Source organism: Vombatus ursinus, unplaced genomic scaffold, assembly GCF_900497805.2.
Source record: "Vombatus ursinus unplaced genomic scaffold, bare-nosed wombat genome assembly UNPS02014813.1, whole genome shotgun sequence".
Lineage (NCBI taxonomy): Eukaryota > Metazoa > Chordata > Mammalia > Diprotodontia > Vombatidae > Vombatus > Vombatus ursinus.
Window position 1 is genome coordinate 7,215,252 of NW_020954591.1, and position 19,877 is coordinate 7,235,128.

Here is a 19,877-nt window from a genome sequence, read left to right on the forward strand (position 1 = left end):
GTAGGAGTAACTGGCAAGTAACTGATACACAAATAAAACTTAAATAAAACATTTTAAATAAATAAAATATTAGATATTTGAAATTTTATACTTACCACACATCCTTCTGCCTGCTTGCAGGAACATGTGGGACTAACAAGCATTTCTAATTGGTTTCTTATTTTCTCATCATCTTCTAAAACTTGTGTGAATTTTTTCATAAAATCCTGAGCCTTACCAGGATCAGGCAGATTTCCTTTAAATAAATAATGGAAATAAAATTAAACTGCAAATAAAAACATTCTCAAAATTTTATATTATGAATGTATTCTGTCCCTTACATCAGTTTTGGAGTTACTGATCCTAAAATGAATCTGATTTTGGGAACTGGTACAGTAAACAGTCCAAGAGTCAAGCCCCACTTGAAGAAGGCTAATTTGTCTGTCACCAGTTAGTTTGTGGAAGTGAACTGCATTTTAGAAAGACAATCATTAAGATGGGAAGGTCACATTGGAAAGAACTAAACTGATTAATCCTAGGTAGCTTTTTATAGAATGTAATAATACTAAATGTCAAACCTACAGGGACATCAATTTCTCCAAATTCTATTGATGTTAAGATTCTTAGACAGATTTATCCCTTATAAGTGGTGATAACTATCAATATTTGTTGGTTAAAGGATGTTGCTTTACTCCAATTGGTTTTGTGTTTGGTTTTGAACATTTTGTCAAATTAGAAAAGCCTCATACAAAGAGATTATTATGATCAATTGGAAATATCAAAGATGAAGCAACCAGCTCTAGACAGTACAGCTACTGCACAGTAACTGCATTAAGAAAAGCAAATTCTTTTTAGAAGTCAGCATTGTTTTCTTACCTTCCTCATAGTATCCCTGAATTAACAAAATACATGTTAAAAGTAACTAATACTCATTGTTTACATGATAATTAAATTTATTTCTTGAGTTCTCTGATATTGAGGAGAGTGTCAATGATCATGCTAAACAAAGTTAGAGCACACAGTGTCTATATGTGTGAAACGAATATAAATTAATGTAGTTTAAAATATTTGATATAATTTGTTTAATAAATTACAAATAACAGTCCGATTTAACCTCTAAATCCTTGTCTGGAATCATAAAGTCTAATTCCATAAACCTAGCTAACTGAACATTAAATAGAAGTGGTACAATATTGAAACTTCCTCCACCTTTCCAGAATGCAATGGATCTGTAACTTGGACGTTTGAGGGTTGACTGAGATGCAAAATTGAGAGGCTTAGCCCATTATCACATAGCTATTTCAAGAGGTGAGATCTGAATACTATTTTTCCTGACTCCAAGTTCAGCACTCTACCACTTAACCATACTGCTTCTTTAAAATCTTATTTCTCCAAAATCCAAACTTTCTTAGGTCCTAAGTTCAGAAACCACATTTTCTTCTTTCTTCAGTTTAACACATGCCACTCACCGAAGTGTTTTGTTGGGACTAACCACAGCTGGGGCTCTGGAAGAACACTCCCCACTATGTCCACAACCATGCATCTGGAGTAACAATTTATATTTTAAATTGTGCAAAATGCTTTACATGCATTGTCCCATTTGAGACTCATAATCTTGTGAAGTTGGTATTCCAAGTATTATTATCCTCACTTTAAAGATGAGACAATTGAGTCATGGAAAAGTTAAATAAGCTGCCCATGTTCACAAAACAATTAAGTGACAAAGAAGAAAAAGTATTACAGCAGAACAACCTTTTTGTTTGTTTGTTTATCTGGCAGGGAAGGGCATGGAAGAAATGATTTACAAGCAGCCTCCATCTCTCTTCATTCCCCCAGGAGAGATGAATGTAGTCATGGACTAAAAATACCTTGGGCTCTAATATTCTTTTTGTTGTTGTTGTTCTCTATGTTCAATGATAGGGCCTATTAGGTAATTCCTGGTATCTGATCTAGAATAATTGTGAGTAAAGTAGTAATATCAAAGAAGTTCTCATAGAATTAATATATATCATTAACCTAAACTTTAGTTAATCAGAGCATTAACTGTGAAGTTAAAGCTGAACATAAATTCACATTCCGAGAAATTATTCTATATAGAAAATTTTCCTCATACTCCAACAACTCGGTTCTCTCTGATTGGCTTGTTCATCTCAAAACCTAAATTTAAGGAGGATGCCCAGGCCAACTATGTTGTCATTTATGACCAGGATGCATACTGGACTCTTCAGACTTTCTCTTCCATGTCACCGGGCTGGGAAGTTTCATCTCTTTTCCTCTACCTACCCCCCCACCCCACCTTTCAGGTGCCTTTTATGTGTTGTCTCCCCCCCTCCCCAATCAAAGTATTCACTCCTTAAGAATGAGTGTCTTTCTTTCTGCTGATGGATATTCCCAGCACTTAACATGATGCCTGGCAAATAAGTGCTCAATAAATGGTTGCTGACTTAACTTGACAAAAGCAATGATGGATTTTCTACACTGAATAGAAAACAGTATTCCCTGAAAAGAAGGAAAGGAAATGTGGGTAATAGAGTAGTTCCATAAAGTTTCTATGTACCAATCCTTTAACTAACAATTCTGATACAATTAGAAGCTTGGGAAATAAAGATAAAATATGTAACAGTCCTATTCTAGGAGCTAGCATTCTAGTGGTGTGATACAATATGTACATAAGGAAATACAAAGTATACATAAAGTAATTTCAGGAGGGAGAGCGCATGAATAACTGGTAGGAATTACGGGATATCTCACAGAAACAGAAGTACTTGAACTATGCTTTAGAGGAAGAGATTCAACGAAGCAGAGAGGTGAGGAAGGAGTACATTACAGATGTGAGCGCTCACTTACGCTAAGGCAAAGAGACTATAAACTGCTAGGATAACAAATTCATATTTCATACTCTAGAGGCAATGGGAGCCATTGAATATTTTTCAGTAAAAGAGGTAACATGGTGAAATCTGTGATTTAGGAATATCAATTTGGCAGCTGTATAGATTAGAGAGGGAAGGTTATTATAACCCAGGAAAAAGATGAAAAGAACAGGAACTAGACTGGAAACTGAGTTAGTGAAGAGACAAGTAAGGATTAAAAAGATGTGGGGTTTAAAAAAAAAAAGGTGTGGGGTTAACAAAGAAGACTTAAAAGTTAAGGATGAAGGGCAGGTATGTGGCTCAGTGGATAGAGCCCTGGGTCTGGAATCAGGAGGACCTGAGTTCAAATCTGGCCTCAGATCAGACACTCAGCACCTACTAGCTGTGTGACCCTGGGCAAGTCATTTAACCCCAAATGCCTCATCCAAAAAAAAAAAAAAAAAAGGATGACTCCAAGGTTACAAATCAGGGTAATGTTGTTTGTCCTTCATTCTTAAAGAGGACCATGGTATCAGGAAGGTGATACTATGACTTGCAAGTGAATTAACTTTAAGTGAGGGAGGGCTATGCAAAGTCATTAGCCTCACTTTCTCCTCTACAGCCATCTGCATCCAGCGGCAAGACACAGATCATGATGACTGGAGATGGTCTCGTGTGTATGGGTATGAATATGTGTATGTGTACACATATATATGTAAGTATATTCAGAATAATTTTTATTTTTTTAGGCAATTGGGCTTAAATGACTTGCCCAGCGTCACACAGCTAGCAAGTGTCAAGCGTTTGGTCTGACGCCGGATTTCAACTCAGGTCCTCCTGACTTCAGGGCCAGTGCTCTATCCATTGTGCCACTTGGCTGTGAATAATTATAGGGAGAATAAATACAAAATAAGTAAAAGGTAGATAAATACAAGTCAGTCTGAAGTGGAGAACAGTAGCTGATGAAATGGACAAGAAAGACTTCACATACATGACAGGGCCTGAACTTCATCTTGCATGAAGACGGGACTTTATGAAGCCGAGTTAAGAAAGAAGAGCATCCCAGGTATGGGGGACTGCTAGAGCAAAGGCACAGAGATGAGAGATGGCATTATCTTATGAGGAACATAGAAAAGGCCAGTTTGTCTGGATTGTATAAAGAAAAGGAAAGATACACAATGAGGCTGGAGAGATGAGTTGAAAACTGATTGGGAAGTCACTAAAAACCAAACTGAGGAGTTTATATTTCATTCTAGAGGCAATAAGGAGCCAATGGAGTAGGGGAATGACCTGGTCAGACTCGTCCTTATTAAGAAAAATCACTTTGGCAGCTGTATGGAGGATGGCACAGAGTGGGGAAAACTGAAAGGATAGTGGTACTGCCAACAGAAATGGAGTTTTGTGAAAAAGGATGGTTCTGGATGCAGGAGAGGGGAGGGTTCAACTTCACACATGTCAAATTTAAGATACTTATCAGATATCTGATATCTAGGTAGAGATATATAGTAGGCAATCTATAATTCAAAACCAGAGTTCAGGAGAAAGATGAGAGACAGAAATGTAAACTTGGGAATTATACGCATATATATAACTGAACCCAATGAGAGCTCATGAATCATGAATCATCAACAAGAATTTTATAAAGCATTTATGAGCTAGGTACTGGGCCAGGTACTGTAGATAAAAATATGAAAGTGTGACAATCCCTGCCCTAAAGGAGCTTATACTATATCAGAGAAAGACAAGGGCCATGAACAGAACCATGGGGACAGCCATACTTAATGAACAGAAGAAAGATGATAATGGTCCACACCAAAAGGAGACGAATAATGAATGATGAGAGAAACAGGAGAACTAAGAGTGAGAAATGTTAGATAGAAAAACATAGGGAAAAAAGAATATTCAGAAAGAGAAGTGATAGAATATGACAGAAGATGCTGAGAGGTCAAGACTAAGAAAAGGATACGGGATTCCATAGTTAGGAGTTGATAATACTAGACAAAGCAATTTCAATTGAGTAGTGAGGCTAAGAAGCCAGATAACAAGGATCTAAAATGTGAGTGGAAATGAGGAAACAGAGTTAACAAAGACAACAATTTCTGGTAGTTTGGCTACGAATAGTACAAGACATATCATACTGTGGCTTGAGGGGATTGAGAGTCATGGGAAGGGTTTTTTTTTAAGGATAAAGGAGATCTGGGAATGTTTGTAGGCAAGTGGAGAATAAAATGGATGAAAAAGACTAAAGATGATAGAAAGAAAGGAAATGATAAAAGAGTAGAGTTCCCAGAATAAATAGGATTTAAGAGTATATGCGAAAGAGTGAGATTTGGTAAAGAAAATCTTCCCCAAAAGACTTGGCAAAGGTGGAGAGAACAAAAGATAATGAAGATGGACTTCGAGATATATGCAAAGTGAGGAAGAAGTAGGAGTTCATAATAGATGTCCTCTATTAAAGTAGGAGGCAAAGACCCCTGCTGAGGTAGGTGTAACAGGAGGTCTGAGAAAAAAAGATAAGATTTTGAAAAGCGCATGTCAAAAGTGTGATATACAATCAAATAGTGAAGAATTACTGCCATGTACTAGTGAAGGCCCAGTTTAGACTAGATAACATAAATTTATAATGAGTTCAGTTGGCATGGTTGTTTGTTTGATTTTCTCCAGGAAAATTCCATAGCATGCGAATAGGATGAGTAATGGGGTTAAGGGTTCAAGCAAGGCAAGATTAATAATATGACAGGAGGGGTAAAGGACTCAAATATAGTTGACAATCTATGGTTGAATGAAGAAAAAGAGACCAAAACAGGAGTAACAGAGTAGAAGTACATAGGGGGATAGAGAGAATGGGGAAGATTAAGTCATGGTGAATATTGAGAAGAGATTTATGAAGGATGAGGCACAGGGGGAGATATAAGAAGAGGTTATGATCATCTGGAGGAATTTCAATATTCTACATAGAGTTGGAAAAATTATGGGTGATGTTCTCATCAATGGTATGATCATTGTGACGTGTGGCTGAGGTGGACTGAAGTTGGTAGAAATTGGAGTTGTGTACACAGAGGAACTAGAAGATAAAAGTATTTGAGGGGACATGAACATACAACTATCCTCATTGCTTCTCCCCTAAAACATACTCAGCATCACACACAGAAAGAGAACATCAAAAAAACTGCAAATCACAAAAACTAGCAAGAAAGCTGGTAAGGATGACAGTGTATCTACTCTTCCTATTATGTTCTATTACCATTTACAGGCAACTATACAAAATACTTAAAATTCACATGTAAAAAAAGGGTTATTTAAATTCAATCTTGAGAATTATATGAAAGACTTTAAATGACTTACTTGTAATTATCATCACTTTTGAAAATATGGCTTTACCACTGGCATCTGTCTGTAAGTCACAAAAAAAACACAAAATTATAAATTATTGCAAAAAATTTTCATTATATATAAATATGTAAAGGATTTTTTATTTCATGAGCATGGGAAACCTCTCCATCACACAGATATCCAGTCTGATTTAATAAAAATCCTAGGGAGTTAGTTCACTGAGGCTCAGAAAGGTTAACTGACTTATCCAGGATCACAAACTTCGTAAGAATTAAAGATGATATTTAAATCCACATAAATCTTGAATACGAGTTGAGTCTGTACTCTACTAAATCATGATGCCTCCATTAATTTTCATTATAAATTATACATTTTATTAAAAAGTTAACTCATCATATATAATTTTAAAAGCATGACTTAGTGATGTTCTCCATTCAAAAGACTTGGTGCCATTGATAAAAGGCAAGGTAAATGTTTTGTGCTGATATGCATTGATAACATGTCAATATCCATCTTAAAAAGAACATAACTTTTAAATTCCAAAAACATCTTTATCTTAATAGCTAAGTTTCTATTCTGGAAAACGTGCCTGCCAATTAGATGAATTTGCAGCAGATTTCCCTAAACAAGGTAATTTTAGGTCAACAATATGCCAATTTCCCGCAACATTCTATTACATGCAGGAACATCAGAGTTTAAATTTTTCATTATGCTTTTTATGGTTAACAAATACTTCCTATGTAATTCACAGACATGTTTTTCAATGCTTTATGCTGTGGCAACACAAAAAATCCAAGTTTAAAAGGCTTCAGTTTTCTAAGTGCATATAGAGAAAAAAGAACTCTCCACCTCATTTCTGTTGGTGGAACAAGGTAAAGTTGAATTCTCTTTGAAATAATACTCCAATGGGACAGGAGCCAAAATGGCAGAGTAGCAGAAAGTTATAGGAATAACAAAGGCAAGAATCTCAAAGCAAAGACAAGTCTGCAGTTCTGTCACTCTGAACCAACAGAACTTCCTAGTTGGTTGTCAGTGGCTAAGTCCAGCAGCAGTCTACTACTGCTCAGATCCAAACTTAAATCAGGAATCCAAATTCAAACCAGAAGGGCAGCAATTAGATACTGCACTGGTACAGACCACATGGGTAGTACTAAAAGCTTGCAGATATCCAGAATGAACTGTCCCTGAGATCCTAGAATAAGACAAAACTTAATACTCCAGGAAATAGCAGAACCAGCCCAAGCACTCCCTCCAGAAATGTATAGGGCCTTGCTCTAACATAAAGTTGAAAAATAGGAAGTAGGCTGAAATGAAAAAAATAAAAACAGAACCCCATCATAACAAGGCTATTTTGGTGGCAGGGGACACTCAAGATATAAACCCAGAAAAAGAGAGACTCCAAAACATATACAAGTAAAGCTTCAAAGAAAACCACAGACCAGAAACAAATTCAACTAGAATTTTGAAAAGATGTAAAGCAATAATTTTGTTAAGTTAAAACAATGATTTTATCAATGAAATGAGAGTATTAGAAGGAAAAACTGGAAAAGAAATGGTAAGTATGCAAGAAGGAACTGGAAAGGGAATTAACAGCTTGGCCAATCTTGCCCAAGTAACAAATTTCCTTAAAATTAGAATAGACCAAATAGAAGTCAATGACTCCACACGAGAAAATAAGAAATATTAAAACAAAGTCAAAAGACTGAAAAAAAAGAAAATCTAAAGAAACACATAGCAAAACAAAAAAAAAAAATTTCTTTTGACCTGAAAAACAGATCAAGGAAAAAAAAAAAACAAGCACTGGTCTACTTGCAAGCCATGACCAAAACAAGAGCCTAAAGCCTAAATTTCAAGAAATCCTAAAACTGCCCAAATCTCTTAGAACTAGATAGCAAAATGAAAAATGAAAGAATCAATCAGTAATTTACTGAAAGAAACCCTAAAATGAAAACTCTCAAGAACATTATAGCCAAAATCCTGAGCTTCCAGGTTTAAAGAAAAAAAAAATTGAAGCAGCCAAAAAGAAAGAATTCAAGTACCAAGGAGTCATGGCTAGCATCACACATGATTTAGCTGCCAATACCATAAAGAAATAGAGAGCTTGGGATACAATATCCCAGAAGGAAAAGGATAGAGGTTTACAGCCAAAAATAACTTAACAAGCAAAACTAAGTATACTCCTACGGGGGAAAAGATAAACCTTTACTGAAATAGAGGACACCTCCAAGCTTTCTTGATGAAAAGAAGAAAGCTTCATAGAAACTTTGAAGGTCAAACACAGTAGTTGAGAAAAAAACAAGAAGGTAAACATGAATCAATAATCACAAGGGATCAAATAAGAATAAACTGCTTACATTCTTATCTGAGGAGATGATGTGTCCCCTCTAAACCCTCTGATCAAGGGGACGGGGGCAGAGAAGAGGCTGCTGAAATTAAACTTTTCATCTGAACTGGTCAAAGGAAGGAATAATACACAGAGTTGGGTACAGAAATACTTTTCACCCAAAAGAGAATTAAGAGAATTTCATCCAAAAGAGAATTAAGAGGGTAAGGGGAGGAACAAAAAGGGACTTAGGAGGAATGGCAGATTAAAGTAGGAATTAATCATGGGTGGGGGGGGGAGAATGTACAAAAAGATTTATAGCTCTTTCTAAGGTAGCAAAGAATGGGAATCTGAATAGATGTTTATTCCTATTGAGGAATGGCTAAATAAGTTACAATATATAAATGTGATGGAATACTACTACACTGTAAAAAATAATGAAGGGGATGGTTTCAGATAAAACTGGGAAGATTTGTATGAATTGATGCAGAATGAACAGAACCAGAAGAACAATTTACATAATGACAACAATATCATAAAGACAAAGAACTTTGGAAGACTTTGGAATTCTAATCAGCATAATGAAAAAACATGATTATAACGGACTCATTAGTCCATGAAATGTTACCCACTTCCAAAAGTACAGAATGAGACATTTTTTTGACATGGCCAATGTAGAAATTCATTTTGCTTGACTATACTTATTTCTAACAAGGGTTTTGTTTTTCTTACTTTCTCAACCAGAGTGGGGTGGGGTGGGCAGAGGAAGAGGGGGGAGACAGAACTTTGTTTACTGGGGAAAAAAAAATTTAAAGAAACAAAAATAAATAATGAAAGCCATTTCCAATTGTGCACACAGCCATAAAAAGAAAAAGAAATGATACTCAAACGGATTTGTGATCCTACTTAACGTGGTAATACTTTAAGTATTATCTCCCAAGATTTTCTCTGAAACTTAACCATATCTATCCATACTCTGCAACTTTTGTCCATATTGTCCCTTAAGTGAACAACAACAACTCAACCTGCTGAGGTCCTCTAAGAGTTAACACTGAGACCAGACAATTGAAATAGAAAGGCTATCCACCAATTAACCTTCTCCCTTGCAGGACAACCTAGTCTATCTCTTTTCTAATATATATTTCTTTGATGATATCCTTTGCTGTTTGCCCTAGTTCACTATTTGAAATGTGCTACAGCACAATCACACCCACAATGTGGCTCACCATTGTACTTTGGGTGATGCTCATTTTCAACTGTTAAATCATCAGTACATCATGACTTGGACAACTCCAACTTATGACAACTCCACAAACAGAATATTGGTAATGACAAGGTAGACCTTTCTTTCATGAAAGGAAAACATTTGGAGCCATCCTCCTCCTAATTCAAGTTTAGATCTAATTCATTATCCTTTTGCAGTTTCTGTCGAAACATAGATACATACACACACACTCATATACACACATACACGTAGCTCATCTATCATCTCTCTATAATATACATATACACATTCAGAATTGAATTGTCATAACTTGGACAATAAACACTCTTAAAACTGCAAAATATTAATAACCACATGAAAGAATGCTCCAAATTACCAACAATAAGATAAGTACAAATGAAAACAACCTTGAGGTTTCATATCACACTCAGAAAACTGGCAAAGATGACCAAAAAAATGACCACAGTTGATGCTGAAGGAGATGAAGGAAGATAGGCACACTAAAGGATTTTGTTAGTAGAGCTACAGATTAGTATAACCATTTTGGAAAGCTATTTGGAATTATGCAAATGAAGCAAACAAAAAGGCTATACCCAATTTAGAGATTTCATTGCCTGGCTTATATCACAAGGAAGCCACTGCCAAGAAAAAAAGTCCTCTTATATACAAAAATATTTATTGCAGCATTTTTTTTTGATAGCAAAATACTGGAAACAAAGTAGATGCCCGTCAACTGGAGAATGGTTAAAAAAAATTTTGGCACATTAATGTAATGGAATATTTCTGTGATGTAAGAAATTATGAATGTGACTAATACACAGAAAGATGGAAAGATTTATATAAACCGATGCAGAGTTAAGCATGCAGTATGAGTGAAAGAATTTGTTCCATCACATATCCAAAACGGCAAAAAATGTAAATAAGAAGACTACTTGCAGAGATGCTTTCCTAAGAGCAGAGGAAAGGATGATAAAGATGATGATGAAAATATGTTTCGTGGACTAGTAAATCTATTGGATTCACGATTATTCATTACGCTGATCAAAGTTCCTAAATCTTTTAAAGTTCTTTATTTTTACGATACTGTTGTCACTGTATAAACTATTCTGCTGGTTCTGTTCATTTCACTCTGCAACACTCCAATCCTGTCTGTTGTTTCTACAATTAATGCAACTGTCTTTTCATGAGAAGTGACAGCGGATACTCAAGAACTGGGTGCAGAGAAAGTATTTGGACGAGTTAGGAAGCAGACCCACAGAACACAGGACTGCAGATAAAATTTCATTTTATACTCAGTTTTTCTCTCTCCAACAACCCTTCATTCCCCTTCTCCTCAAACCCATTCTTTTACCTAAAGCAAGATGATACTACTATGCCTTTTTTAAAAAGGCAATGTGATGAATTTCTTATGTACTCGTTTTCTAAGCTAGTCATAGAAAATAAAGATTTATATACACCTCTCTTTTTTTGTTCCACTTTATATATGGAAATGTTCATGTTTCTGGGCCTTTGATAAGTTCAGAATAAAATAATGGTTTGGACTTTTTTGATGCCTTAAAATGTAAAAATGTTAAAAGAAGAGACATTTCTTATAAATGTCACAAGAAATATCTAGTACTACACTATGCAAAGCAAGAAACAGTAAGCAAATTTTTCTCTGTTTTTGTGTGTATTCTGTGTGTGTATATGTGTATGTGTGCTGGGGGAAGAGCTGTTGGTGGTAAAGTCTAGAATCCCACAGTGGAGAACCTAGGGTCTCAAGGCCACATGTGGCCCTCTAGGTCCTCAAGTGCAGCCCTTTGATTGAATCCAAACTTCACAGAACAAATCCCCTTAATAAAAGAATTTGTTCTGTAAAACTTGGACTCAGTCAAAAGGCTGCACCCAAGGACTAGAAGGCCACATGTGGCCTCAAGGCCGCAGGTTCCCCACCCCTGGTCTAGAACAATGATTTAATCAGTCTAGAGAACTCCTAAATTGAAAACTCCGTCTACTAATGAAGAGTCACAATTTATCTGCAATTCTATAGTCTTAGAAATCTGCCTGTAACAATAAAAGATTAAGTGGTCTGTCCAGGGTCAGCAAATGAGCAAAACAAGCTTGCATGTCCTCTTGACTGCAACTCTGGCCCTCTACCCCTAATGCCATGTTTAAACTGAGAAAACAATGCACTAATTCAATACCAAAAATAATTTAAGCAATAAAAATTTAAAAAAAAAAAAAAAAACACTTACTTTGGGTTGTTTGATTAAATCTAGCAAATCCTTTACTTGATGCCGGAGAAGGTTTTGACATTTCCACATTTCATTCAATGCTCTGAAAAATATCAACAGATAAATATAAACCCCAAAAGAGAAACCTTAATAATACTCTAACAATATTAATGTCTCAAATATTATATAGCATTCATAATTCCTAATAACTCCAAATTTATATCTACATATTTTATCACCACCACCACCACTAAGAATTTATTTATTTTTTAAACTATGGCCAATTTCCAGCTAATCATTCCTATACAACTATTATAAAAAGGATTAGCAACTGCATTATGAATAACTGCTTAAGACAATATCCTAACAGTGATTTAATTGAAACAATATTAAACTACAAAAGCTATGATTAGGGGACAAAGGTAGCAATATCAACTTGAAGAGGAAATGAGACTTTATAAACGTGAAAAAAAAACCCCAACATAGTAAAAAAAACAAAAATAGAAACAAAACACCAAACATCACACAATAACTGGTAAATCCTTTAATTAACCAAATGCAAAATCCTAGAATTAGAAGTCAAGCAAAACAATTTCAGCAATATTTGGCTCATTTTTCTGACACTGATATGTGTACAAGTCTCTATGTATATATGTAAAGTATGTGTACATATATATGTGTGTATATGTATAGCTAAAGCATCTAGGTGGTGCAGTAACTAGAGTGACAGACCTGGAATCAGGAAGACTCATTTTCCTGAATTCAAATCTGGCCTCAGACACTTGATCAGCTGTATGACTCTAGGCAAGTCTCTCGATCCTGTTTATCTCAGTTCCTCATCTGTAAAATGAGCTTGAGAAAGAAATGGCAAACCACTTTTGCCAAGTACCTTTGCCAAGAAAACCCCAAATGGGATCAGAGACAAGAATGAAATGACTGAACGACAACAACATATATATAATTTGAATGACTTTAGAGACTAGTTAGGGCTGAATAATAAAATATGGGCAAAGACAAATTAAAAACAACATAAGAATTATTTTTTTACATTATATAAGAATTATTTGTTTTTTTAATGAACCATGAAGGACTCCTTTAAATCATAAGCTCCTCTAATACATTTAAAAACCCAGGAACACTGATAATCTTTAAATATCATGACATACTATCAACTGAAAATCAACTATCAATAAAGATGAAGCACCTCTGAATTTATCATCTTAGGGAAAATACTGAATTATATAAATGAAAATATTCTGATACAGATCTATTATATATACTGAGATCCTCTTTTACACATGGATTGCTTGTAAATTGTCCTTGCCTAAACAAAAAATCAGTCTGATCCTTTTAAAAAATATAATTATTTTTCTCATAAAAGTTGCAGGATGTAGTACTTTGGAAGCATGACCAAAAAATTCCTGTGGAACTTGAGATATCAAAGAGCTCCTTTATGACAATGATGATGGATAGAATACATTCTAGGAACTACTGCTTATCTGAGAGTAACTGATTTATATAACATCTAGAGCAGAAGTGTCATGGCCTACATGTCAGAATTGCAGAGATCCCTCTCTATTTGAGTTCAACAGCGCTGGTCTAGAAGAGAAAGATCTTCCAAGCCACAAGCATTATTTATCTGCTTAAATTTGCTGCACAAGATTACACAGGCAAGGCCAGACCAAAGAGATCACAGGTTTCATCTGGCAGGGATCTTAGAAGCCATTGTGTTCAACTTCTTCATTTCATAAATGAGGATAACGAGGACCAGAGAGGTTAGTGACTTGCCCAAGCTCATACAGAGGCAAGATGTGAAACCATGTATTTGGATTCCAGAACAAGAGGCATTTCCATTACACCTGGCTATTTTTTTTTAACTGGGGGGCAGGGGGGAGAGCTAGGGTGGCAGGGGAGATACAGACCAGTGGTGTCAAACTCAAATACTGACTTAGAAAACCACAAACTAATTATCTATGTCTTACAGTATTTTTATTTAAATTAATAATCAGTTCCAAATTTCATTTTGATCTGGTTCAGGCCATAATGTGGAACTTTGCAGGCTGTATATTATCATCTCGTCCTGAGTCTGACTCCTCTGATAGAGACTATTAAAACCATGGAATTAGGAGTAAGAGTAGTGAACAGAGAAAGTGGGAGGAATTGGAATACTTCTACTTCTTCACTGAGTTATATATTCTAGAAATTTTTAAGCCATATGCATACCCCAAATGTTAGAGTTCCACATACTCAAGTACATTTTAAAAGATCTCTCTTCCCTTTCACAACCACATATATGTACATATATATACATAAATACTTGGATTGCCCTCCATTACCATTCTGAATTTTCCACATCATTGTACCATGAGGAAAGCTAAGTATTATGAATGAGATTTTACCAAAGAAGGGATTGGTGATCAAAGTAATAGGGTGGGCATGACTATGAAATCTTAGAATTCATAACACATAAGAAACAGAAGGCAAGTTCAGGTGTGCATCATAAACTGAAGGGAGAAGAACTTCAATGTCGAAAAAAGGATAATTAGAATCCCATGATAAAACTGTCCACAGGGAAGATATGCTTAACAGAAATTAGAGGCTCTCAAAAATTAAGTGTTGACAATACAAACCAGTTTGATGAGGAAAAAAAGAGGAAGTTGTTTAAAAAGATAAAGATAAAAAGACAAATGCAGACATAAACCAGAATTCCTAACTCATGATTTTAAAAATCAGATTTTAAAATATAAAGACAAAAGGGGAGATAAATGAAGACAAATACAAGAGAACTGCCATACAATGAATGCTAAGGAAAAAAAAAAATAGAGGATCATTGGTTGATCTGGAGAGGATGATGATGGTCACGAGGAGGCAGAAATACCTATTTTGCATCAGGTTTCACTACATAGGAGAATGATCATCAGCTATTATTTTTTTCCTTCTGTCTTACAACACAACCCTGGTCTTTGAACTCACCCCCACCATCAATCTTTCTACCCTTCAGTTCTTTCTCAGGCCATCACATCTACAATGGCTATATTCTCCTGTCTTTCATAATTTGACCTTTGGTGTTCAACTACATACCATCTTCGATACTCCAGACTCATCTCTTTATCCTACGCTGACCATGTCTGGCTACGTCTCGACCTTCAATGACTCCCATAACCAACAAACAGACTTCACTCCTATATGGATATACATGCTGCTAAACCTAGATGGCAAAAATCACAAAATCATGCTGACTGGAACCACAAATTTGTTATGTAATCTTCATTGCACCTTCACGGCAGTAAGGCAATTATTTTGCACGTCCAAATCAATTAACCATCTCACTCACTGTGGTATCTTTTCCAAACTTCTCATCTCTCCTCAAGCTTTCCATGTTATTCCCTCCCATCACACAAATCATCTAAAAGTAATGAATATCATATGTTTTACTGAAAAAATTAAGGCCATTTGACAAATGCATTCTTTTTCCCCTTCATCTCACCTACTCAAATGTCTTCAGCTATCCTTTCTTCTTCAACCTTGACTCATATGAAGAGACAGCCTCTATCCTTGCTAAAGCTAACCCCTCCACGTGCACAGGTGAACCAACTTCATCCTCTCTTTACCAGCAAACTGGCCCCTAAATCACCCCCACTCTCTTACTAATCTTCAGTCTTTCCCGATCTAGTAATACCTTCCTTCCTGCCTACAAACATACCCATGTTTCTCTCTTTCTGAAGAAACCTTCACTTGATCCATCCATCCCTGCTAGCTATCATCCTATATCTCTCCTCCCTTTCATGGCTGAACTCCTTAAGAAGGCTGACTGCAATCAGTGTCTTCATCTCCTTTTCTCTTATTGTCTTCCTAACTTTCTGTGGTCAAGTTTCTGACCTCACCATGTAACTGAAACTGCTCTCCCAAGTTACTGATGCTCGGTTAATTGACAAGTCTAATAACTTTCTCTCAATCCTTATCCTCTTTGAAATCTCAAGTCTTTGACACCTAGAATCACCCTTTCTTGATGCTTGTCTTTTCTCTAAATGTTCATGACACTGCTTTCTCCTGGTTCTCCTTTTACCTTTCTGATTGCTCCTTCTCAGTGAGTCTCCTTTGGAGGATCTTCACCCAGATCACACCCACTTCCCTTTTGTGTCCCCCAAAGTTCTGTCAGGGATATCTTCTCTTCCCCCATATAGTCTCCCTTCAAGATTTCAACAGCTCTCATGGGTTCAATTATCATCTCTATGCAGATAAAATTCTCAGATAATTCAATTCTCTTTGAAGCCAGCCCTAATCTCTTTCCTGATCTGTCTTACATCACCAATAGCCCATTGGACAAAATGGATGTCTCACAGACATTTCAAACTCAAAAGATGCAAAACAAAATTTATTTTATTTTCCACATAGCCCTCTCTTCTTCTGACATTCCCTATTTCTGTCCAGGGCACCACCATCCTCCCAGTCCCCCAGTCTCAAAACTTTTGTGTCATTCTTGATTTCCCTTGCAGTCACATCACATATCTAATCTGTTACCAAGTCTTATACCTTCTAAACAGTTGTTATATATGTCCCCTTCTTTCCTCCCATACAATCACCACCCTGGTTCAAGCCCTCATCACCTCATGTCTGGATTACTCGTAATAGTTTGCTGGTTGGTCTCTACCTCAAGTCTCAGCCCACTCTAATGATTCTCAACTAAATGCAAAAGAAATCTTTTTAAAGTGCAAGTCCAAGAACAGTCAGGTGGCACAGTGGATAGAGCACTAGCTCTAGAGTCAGGAGAACCCATGTTCAAATTTGGCCTCAGACATTTACTAGCTGTGTGACCCTAGGCAAGTCACTTAATCCCAATTGCCCCTCCCCCTCCCAAAAAAATAAAGTGCAGGTCTGACCATGTCACTCCTCCCATCCTCCCTTATTCAGTTATCTCTAGTGGCTCCCTCTCGCCTCCAAAATCAAATATAAGATCCTTTGACTTTTAAAGCCCTTTAGAGCCTGGCCTCTTCCTACTTTCCAGCCTTCTTACACTTTATACCTCTCTGCATCCTCTATGATCCAACAACACTGGCCTGCTTGCTGGAATGGGATCTAGTCCAACCATTCTAGAAAGCAATTTGGAACTATGTATGTCCAATAAATTATTAAACTGCACATACTTTCTGGCCCAGTAATACCACATACCACTACTAGACATATACCACAAAAAGTTCAAAGAGGAAAACAGCCCATATGTACAAAAATATTTATAATAGCTCTCTTTGCAATGGCAAAGAATTGGAAACTGAGGGATGCCCACCGTTTGGGGAATGGCCAAACAAATTATGATATATAAATGTGATGAAATACTATTTTGCTATAAGAAATGATACAAAAGATAGTTCCACAGAAACCTGAGCACACTGGAAACAACTGAGGCAAAATGAAGTGAGCAGAAACAGGAGAACAATTTATATAAATACAACGTTGGAAAGACGAAGAACTTTGAAAGTCTTAGGAACACTGTTCAACACAATGAGCAACCATGATTTCAAAAGACTGATATGCAACATGCTACCCAACTCTGACAGAGAGACATTTTGTTTGGATGTAGCCAATGCTGGAAGTAGACATATTTTGCTTGGATTTGGCCAATGCTGGAATTTGTTTTGTTTGACCATACATATTTGTAACTGGGGTTTTGTTTTGCTTTCTTAACAGAGGAAGGAGAGAGTGGAAGTGAATATTTGTTGATGAAAAATAAAAATTAAATAAAATTTTCTTTCAGCATTTCAAAGCCAAAAATATCATGTCTATTGCGTATCTTCAAGCCTCATGGTTTTTTTTTTCTGAAATACCAGAGCTATTTCATTGGAAATTTAACACCAACACAAAAGGAAAAACTTTCATCAACTTTATTGATTCTTTCAGGAAAAAATTAATTTCTAAACCATCTTCCAGACCATACATGAAGTGCTATTGAAAAGATTCCACTGACAGAGGTGAACACAAAGAGAAAAAATTGACAGCTTTCATTTAAAAAAATTAACAAGCTTTTGTCAAAACAAAATAAACACAACTAGATTAAGGGGGAAAAAAACTAACAGGGGTGAGGGAGAAGCTCTGCATCAAAAACACTGGATAAAAAATGGATATACAAAATTAAGGGACCAGACATGAATACATAAGACTAATAGCTATTTCTCAATAGATAAGTGATTTATCCACTGCACCACCAAGCTGCCCCTAGTTGTTGTTTGTCCTTCATTCTTGAAGAAGACCAATGACATCACAAGGGTGATGTCCTGACTTGCAAGTGAATTGGATTTAACTGAGGCAGAGCTGTACAAAGTAGTCACCCTCACTCTCTCTTTCATAGTCATCAAAGTTCAATGACAAGACAAAAGTCAAGATGACTGGCAATGGCCTATGGTGTAGTGAGTGACCTTGGCCTTTCTAAACTTAAAATCTTACCTAGGTCTCATTTTGTTTGAGGCAATGCCCATTCAAAGATTAAGGGCTAAGTATGAATTGAGACAATCTAGTTTACCATCACAAAAATATCAATCTGGAAGGGGAAGATACTCAAAGTTTCTGTCCAGAACTGAAAACAACTGCTATCTACACTCATTCTAAGTCATCAAAACTAAACAATGAGCAACAGAGCCTTGTCCTAGAAGCTATTATTGGCCATTCAATGAAATGGGTTTAAAAGGATAGTCAAGTAGTTCCTTTTAAAACACAATGGGCTTTTTTTTAAAGCCTGTTTTTTCAGAGCTATATTTCAAGAAATTGTAAATGAAAATTGTATAGAATAAAAGTAAATTGTCCAGTTTTTTGGGGGAAAAAAAGCTACACACACAAAACAGGTAAGAAGCTAATAAGTGAACACTTAGTCGTCCCTGGTGCAATCAAGTCACCTGGCCAAGATGTACAACTTAAAGAACTGATAAATGTGAAAGGAAACACTGTTGATGACATTGAAAAATCCCAGAGAACAGGAAAGCACAGTACAGAATAAAAGAAAGGCCCAAACTGCTGATTTTTCAAAAAGGGAGAGACAGTGGAATCTTTCTTCAAGCCACCTATACAACCTGTTTCCTCTCCCTATCAGCAAAGGACCTTACCTCACACTTTATCAAGTAATTGGAAGAATTCAGATGTGAGTTCCCTTTCTCCCAATTCTGCATGTGAAATTTCATAAACAATCTCCATTTTCTTTCCCTTTGTAGCCTCAGGAAATGGCCTTTCTTCTTGACAAGAACAACAACCCCTGTACCTTTATCTCTTCTAAGACTTTTTATAATCTGTTCTCCCTTTATACATTTCAATCTTTCTTTATTCACTAGTTTTTTTTTTAATGAAGCTTACAAATATACCCAGATTTCTCTCTTCCAAAAAACAAAAAAAAAACCTTCACTAGACCCTCCCACCCATAAGCTATTATCCTATAGGTATCCCTTTCACAGTCTAAAAAAATCACCTATACTCATACTACATTTATATTTATTGCTTCTACGTCCTCACCTCCCATCTACCCATAAGAATATTGTTTTCCACCACTCTACAATGATTTCTGAAATAATATATCTAATACTATCTTCTCGGGAATTATGCTTCAAATCAAGCCAACAAATCATTCAATAAACACCTACTACATGACAGGCACTGTGCCAAGCCCTAAAGATACAAAGAAAGGCAAATAATACTCATTGCTTTCAAGATCACAGTCTAACTGGGGGAACAACATCCAAACAATTTCATGACCTCTCTGCAACATTTAACACTGTCGACCTTCCTCTCTCTCTACTAGACACTTTCTTTTCCCTGAGTTTACATGACACTTCTCTCTCTTGGTTTTCCTCCAGTCAGTGTGACCACTCCTTTCTCAGTCTCAGCTGGATCCTCACTGGTGTCAGACTCCCTAGGCATGAATGTACAGCCAGAGCTCATTCCTAGGCCTTTTTCTCTTCTTTCTCTTGGTGATCCGA

At 36.2% G+C, this 19,877-nt stretch overlaps 1 protein-coding gene across 2 annotated transcripts in view; it reads right to left on the bottom strand.

Moving 5' to 3' along the window:
• The window catches only part of PDS5B (PDS5 cohesin associated factor B), a 153,517-nt gene that overhangs the window by 77,945 nt on the left and 55,695 nt on the right, over window positions 1–19,877 (bottom strand). For both annotated transcript variants that reach the window (XM_027835114.1, XM_027835113.1), the window contains exons 14-16: window positions 11,944–12,025; window positions 6,174–6,222; window positions 96–235 (exon numbers count right to left, since the gene is read on the bottom strand). In XM_027835114.1, coding sequence (XP_027690915.1) covers window positions 96–235; window positions 6,174–6,222; window positions 11,944–12,025 — 271 coding nt within the window. The remainder of the gene's footprint in view (window positions 1–95; window positions 236–6,173; window positions 6,223–11,943; window positions 12,026–19,877) is intronic.